Genomic DNA, 7,028 nt, shown 5'->3' with positions numbered 1-7,028 from the left:
TAACATTAATCTCCATCAGGATTCTTTTCGGGATAAGAAAAAGCTGACTCCAATATGAGTGAATAGAGATTAGCACCGAGTTAATAAGAGTGATCCTCCCTGCAAAAGACAAGTTCCTAGTGCTCCACCGCCTTATTTGCCCAGTCATTTTCTCAAGGAGAACCGAACACTCCATGGCAGATTTTTTTTTAGCACAAATAGGCACTCCTAAGTACCTGAAAGGCAATGAGCTACGCTGAAAACCAGAGGCTTCTAAAATACGCTGAACCTCAGCTTCGTCCATGCCCCCACAATAAATGGCTGATTTTTCTTCGCTAGGGAATAAACTCAAGGTCTTGGAGAATAATTTCAATCCTTGCAAGATGAGATAGACCGATTTGAAGTCGCCATGGCAGAACAGTAATATATCATCAGCAAAAATAAGATGGTTTAGCCTAAGATCCTCACAACGATCATGAAATCTAAAACTAGCTCTCTCCCCTACCTTCCCCATAATTCGGGACAGATATTCCATGCCTAAGACAAATAAAAGAGGGGACAAGGGATCTCCTTGTCTTAGACCTCTTTTGGATTCAAAGAAACCGTGCAACTCACCATTAAACATCAATGAAAATCGAGGAGTCCAAACACAGTTCATGATAATTTGAATAAACTCACCAGGAAATTGCAAAGCTTCAAGCATCTCTTCTATGAATCCCCATTCTATAGTGCCATACGCCTTCCTAAGATCAAGATTGATCATACAACTAGGTTTGCAATTTTTCCTACCATAATGGCACACTAAGTCTTGACATATCATAATATTGTGAGCAATAAACCTACCATGAATAAAACCACCTTGATTCTTAGCAATCAGATCTGGTAAAACATGTTTTAACCGAGAGAAAATTAATTTTGTGGCCACCTTGTATATCACATTGCAACAGGCAATGGGCTGATAGTCCCTAACATTATTAGGGCACTTACTCTTAGGGATGAGAGTAAGGGTAGTAGCATTGATTTCCTTTAAAATACTGCCCGTGTGGAGAAAAGATAGCACAGCCTCACTCATGTCAGCCCCAACAATATCCCAACAGTCCTGAAAAAATAGCTACAATATCCATCCGGTCCAGGAGCCCTTATACCAGGAATAAAGAATACAGTTTGCTTTACCTCTTCCATAGAATAATGCTCCAGCAGAGGCCTAGCTTGCATATCATTCACAACCAGCCCACGCCGAACCACATTTTTATTAATTGATAATATGTTTTCCAGCTTGCACCCCAATAAAGTTTGATAATAAGAAAGGAAAACTGAAGAAACTTCTTCTGGCTTGTCTACCCAAACACCTGTTTCAGATTTGACTGAGTATATTCTATTTTGGGCTCTTCTATCCCTAAGACTAGCATGAAAAAATGTTGTATTCTCATCTCCTTCTTGCATCCATTTAACTTTTGCTTTTTGATGAAGAAAGGAACAATATAATTTGTGTATCTCTGAGTAGTTTTTCCTAGCTTGTGATTCTTTAACTATCAACCTCTCATTCAGCAGATCTTCTTTTAAATGGTCCTGGCACTCTTTGAGATCCTGTAAAGCTTTGATATGAGCCGAATGAAGCTCATTAAAACCCTTCCTGTTCAGCTCCTTAAGTAAGATTTTTAATCGTTTTAACTTCCTCACAACTCGGTACATTGGGGTTCCAAACACCACTCCCTGCCAATCATGTTTAACCTGTTCAAAAAAGTCAGGAGCAGAGGCCCACATTTTAAAGTAACGGAATGGCTTCTTACCATTTCCCACAGTAGGATAAACAAACAACATGGCTGGGCAATGATCAAACATTCCTTCATTCAAGAAAATAACTTCAGCTGCAGTATAATGGTCAAGCCATCTCTGGTTAGCCAAAACTCTATCAATTTTAGAGTAAATTCTGTCATCTCCTTGCTGCTTGTTAGTCCAAGTAAAGAAATTTCCAATGAACTTGACATCCTCCAAATTACACTTCTCTATACATTGCTGAAACGCCACCGACTTACTATACTTTACTTTCACCCCAATCCTCTCATCCTTATGTAAAATATCATTGAAATCTCCAAGCACCAGCCAAGGCAAGAGTGAAATAGTCATATATTTCCTTCCATAACCCAACCCGCCCTTCCTCTTCATTAAAACCATACACAAATGAGACATAAAAACCAGTTCCTTTATCAAGAGGCCTAACCAACAAATGAATTAATTGGCTAGAACACTTGATGATAGAGACCGAAAACATAATAGGGTTCCAAGCCACCACAATACAACCTCCATTATGCCACGCATTATTCGAAGTGAAACACCAACCCGAGAACATATGAAGGTACAAAGCTCCCAATTTATGAGCCTTGACCCTTGTCTCCAGGAGCCCAATCAACCCAACCTTATGATAGGAGATCAATTTCTTGACCTCACTCTGCTTATGATGGGTATTGAGACCCCTCACATTCCAAGACATAATTCTATCCATTAGATAGAGGAGGTACTCCCCCTCCTCCATTAGTATTCTCTTCCCTGGAAACCAGTGAACATTCTCCTTTCTCTTCCACTAAAACTTGAAAACTATTGTTAGTAGCCATCATACTGTTCAATTCGGTATGTTTGCGTTTCCCTCCTTTTGAAACAGCTTGGAAACCCTCATCATCAACCTCTATCTGTTTTCCTTGTTCTTTCCCAGCTGCTTTGGCCTCCCCTACTTTCACAATCCATTCTTGTTTTTTACCCTCCTTCCTGCGACAATCTAGTGCTTTGTGCCCCATGCCTTTACAATGCCTGCAATAAGCAGGAACCCACTCATAGTGCACACTAACAGAGACATTAAACCCCAACTCATTTTCAAATCTGATCATCTCAGGAAACTCCTGATCAATAGATACCTCAATTAGAATTCTTACAAAATTCAGTTTCTCTCGGTTCTTAGTAATTTGATCTACCATCAAAGGCTTGCCCAATTGACTAACAATCTTGAAAAGTGAGCGTTCACCCCAGTACTTCAGATCTAAATCAGTGAGTTGAATCCATGTAGGAACTTTGCAAACATTTTCCTTCTTAAAATCTGAATTAGCATCCCAAGGCTTGAGAATGACTGGTTTCTTATAAAAGAAAACGAAACCCTCTTCCAGCACTGTATCTCTATTTTCAATTGTATCAAATCGAATGATGAAAACACCAGGAGAGATTGCACCCACCTTATCGACTCCTCTGTTTCTCCAAACTCTTCTAGCAAATCCCTCCAGAACAGAGAAAGGGGGATTCGCTCCCAACACATAGCCAACAAGAGAAGAGTTCCAAAAATTAACCTCCTCTTCAATATCCTCTAATTCTATCTTAATCCCCTGTTTCCCCTCAGAAATCGCCTCAGAATTGCCAAATTTAACACTCAGATTTTGAACTACAGTACCAGATCTGAGCACAGGAGGCGTTGGGCTCTTACCTTCACTAACTTCCTTAGCACAACGATGCGATGCAGAAAGGAAATTTGAAAAGCTTTGCCTAATATCGTCCTGTCTTTTCAAGCTCACCAACGTCGCCTCCGGAGAAAGGACCAGATCTTCGTTCTTCTGTATCAACGGCAACGGAGAAGGAGGCTCTGTCCCATTCCCCAGTTCTCCTTCAGAGAAATCAATAGCCTCCACCCCGAGCACTTTAGCCATTGATTTTGTTTTTTTGACCATATCCGACAAGGACGGCCCTCGTTTCTTCTTCTTCTTCCCTGCTGACTTCCCCAGAACCTTACCCTTCTTTGCCATGGCACCAGCTCAAAGAGCTGAGAGAGAGAAAAACGTACTCTTGTGGAGTTTTTTTATTTTGGTATTATTAAAATGTAATTGAATATTTAAGCCAAATACACCAATAAAATGGCATATTTCATTTTTATTATTATCCCAAATATGTTTGAAATGCAAGGGACCCATATTTTACAATGACTTTGGGTCTTTCTTAGATGATATAACAAGTATGTTATCTAGATTTCCAAAAGTATCTCTCTAATCCATGTTCGTTGCTCGACCAATGTGGCTGCTCATGAATTAGCAGTGCATGCTCTTAGGATGCATAAATAGCTTGTTTGGTTAAATGTTATATCCCTCACTTTCTAATGGATATTGAGCCTTATTAGATTGTATTACATTATATTTTTTTTCCGATGTAGTACAAAAAAAACATGTTTGATATCAAAGAGATAAGATTTTATCTATAGTTTTTTTAATTAATGTTTTTCGTGTAAAAGGAACAAGAGAATACAAAAATTCTCAAATTTAGTTCTATTACCAATTTGAGTAGACAATTCAGATTAAAAAAAAAGTATGTTAAAATTTTAGAATTCGAACTCTATATCTTATATATTCCTACTCAAACAACTACTTAACCCCCAAATCTCCTTACAATAACATTTCCACAACTCTACTTTCCCTTCCACCTCCATTTCACCAAACCCTCCAAAGTTATATCTTCCAACAGGTCCAGATCTTAGTACCAACACAATTAGAGTTAATTAATAATACCGATTCATATACGCATCTCTCGGTTGGGGAGCACACCTGATTGTGTATGTTACAGAATTAGTAATACTAAATTTGGCTTCATGTATAACCACATCGTTTTAAAAAATAAAAAGTGAAATCCATATCTACAAGAGACAAGATGTGGATATATCATTCGTGCACATGAATCCGTTGGAATTATCTGTAACACGAAATGAAGCACTTTCACTTTGCATTGAAATATATGAAAAAATATTAAGATAGGTCAGTAAAGAACACGCATACAAAATACACCATTTCTTTGGAGCAAGAATTTTTTTTATTATATATTAATATGGTAGGATAATTTATATGTGAAAATAATATTTTGTGCACGAGTAACTTACAGAGTTTGTCTCCACGTAGGGAGGCAAAATACAATAGAGTAATTTCTTGAACTCTTTTCAACGTAGAATATAATTAAGATGGGTGATGAGCTGGTGAACTGTTGATGAGGGGACAACGAAATAAATATAACTGATGATAATTTGTTGATTCAAACCGCAACTACTTATGTGGACTTTGAGTTGTGAAGAGGACAAAAGTACATTATGCAGAGGAAGATGACAACGAAAATTATTAAGGTAAAATATTTAGATTCAAATTACGGTATGTACGGTTTATAAACCCGATTTGTCATTTTAATAATAATGTACAATAAGGTAATTATATTCAATGGTGCAAGGCTTGATTGATGTAATACTGAGTTATTCAGAAGTCATTTACAAGGCTAAAGCGGTACTTAGATCTTAAACAGTTGAGCTAGCAAACCCAAAATCTTCTCGTCAGTTCAATAATCTATATAGCTACTACTCAAGTTACTACAGCAGCCAAAATAAAAAAGATATAAAATATATAGCAGGAACAAGGGAGATAGGTAGAGGTCCTGGCTGGACAGCATGGCATCGTCAACTTTGAGCTGTTTGCACAACGGTGCAAACCCAGTCGTCGTTCGCAACCTCATCACTCGTGCATAAGAATTTATTAGAAGCAAATAATGACACTTGTCCTGAATCATTAATTAAATTGGTGGCAAAACCACTCATGGTGCAATGTATTGTATATACCAATGGCCTCATGCAAGGAGATAATCAGAGATTTCTTCAAGCAAATAACAAAAGAGAAATGAGTTGGAGATAACGGTGGGTAGGGAACACGGTTGCTATTAAATTCAAATCTTAATCATATACACATTATTGTGTACTGAATATTGATATCTTAAGAATAAGATCAAAGATGCTCTATATGTCTCCTTTATATCTCAGGGTATATAATTGAGCATAAGGAAAACGAAGAAGCCAGAGGAAAATTGCAGCAATACCCAATTGCAGATTCAACTCCGAAAGGCCATTCCATCTCTTCCTTGAGAAATTAAAATTCAATATGGCTAGCTCAAAATCCCAATACAATAATGTTCATTCAAACAGTTTCCCCACCAAACCACACCCTCTTTTCCAACAATGCGAAGAGCACTTGTGCCGATTAGGGGATTCAAATGCAACTTCATCAGCTTCAATAAGCCAAAAACTGAGTGGTCTTGAGGATTTGCACGACTGTGTTGTGAAGTTGCTTGAGTTACCCCTCACTCAAAAAGCACTTGTAAATGGCCGCCAGGATAAGTGGGTTGACCAAGTGATAGATGGTTCTCTAAGGCTCTTGGACATGTGTAGCGCAGCCAAAGACGCCGTGTTACACACCAAGGAATGCGCACGTGAGATCCAATCAACTATGAGAAGAAGAAGAGGAAGTCTTGAAAGCGAAATTAGGAAATACTCAGTCTCAAGGAAAGTTGTGAAGAAAGCAATCCGAAAGGCCTTGAGGAATCTAAAAGGTACTGAATCAAAAAATGCAGTCTCTCCTTCTAACAAAGACAACGAAACCATGGCATTGGCTGGTGCATTAGGAGAGGTGGAAGCAGCTACTCTTGCAGTATTTGAGTCCTTGTTGTGCTTTGTTTCTGGGCCAAAGTCACAATATTCCAAGCTAAGCAGCTGGTCCTTAGTTTCAAAGCTGTTAATGCAAAGCAAAAAAATTGGTTGTGAGGAAGAAGAAAAAGTTGTCAATGAGTTTGAAAATGTGGATTCTGTATTGCCAATTCTCATTCAATCTGATAAGTGTCCTTTGAACATTGAGAATGTCCAAACTGAGCTGCAAAGTCTGGAGTCTTGCATCCAAAACTTTGAAGAAAGACTAGACCGACTCTTCAGGGGTTTAATCAAAATCAGAGTTTCCTTTCTCAACATCCTTAACAACTAATTAGGAGATTCACAACCATATTGTACATATGTAAAATTTTGTTTTCATACAAAGTATATATACAAAACTAATTTGCTTCATCAATATTGCTGTGTATTACTCTGTTTCATGCAAATTACAACTTATTTTCCTTTATTTCAATGAATATATTTATAAGAAAGCTATAAATTGACAAACGGCGATGGAATAGTCCATTTATTAGTCACAAAAACAATTTTAGTATTAGTTATAATATATTCT

At 37.7% G+C, this 7,028-nt stretch overlaps 2 protein-coding genes across 2 annotated transcripts; one reads left to right on the top strand and one right to left on the bottom strand.

Annotated features, from left to right (window-relative positions):
* Nucleotides 1-1,047: 1,047 nt before the first annotated feature.
* On the bottom strand, nucleotides 1,048-2,106 carry LOC133815283 (uncharacterized). Its single transcript, XM_062248140.1, has one exon. It carries the CDS (start codon nucleotides 2,104-2,106, stop codon nucleotides 1,048-1,050), a length of 1,059 nt encoding a protein of 352 aa, XP_062104124.1.
* A 3,809-nt stretch (nucleotides 2,107-5,915) lies between these two features.
* LOC133815275 (uncharacterized) lies at nucleotides 5,916-6,788 on the top strand. Its single transcript, XM_062248134.1, has one exon. The coding sequence runs from the start codon at nucleotides 5,916-5,918 to the stop codon at nucleotides 6,786-6,788; it is 873 nt and encodes a 290-aa protein (XP_062104118.1).
* Nucleotides 6,789-7,028: the final 240 nt, after the last annotated feature.

This window comes from Humulus lupulus, chromosome 1 (assembly GCF_963169125.1).
Source record: "Humulus lupulus chromosome 1, drHumLupu1.1, whole genome shotgun sequence".
Taxonomy (NCBI): Eukaryota; Viridiplantae; Streptophyta; class Magnoliopsida; order Rosales; family Cannabaceae; genus Humulus; species Humulus lupulus.
Note: the sequence above shows the minus strand (reverse complement) of the source record. Positions and strands in the feature narration are given on the sequence as shown.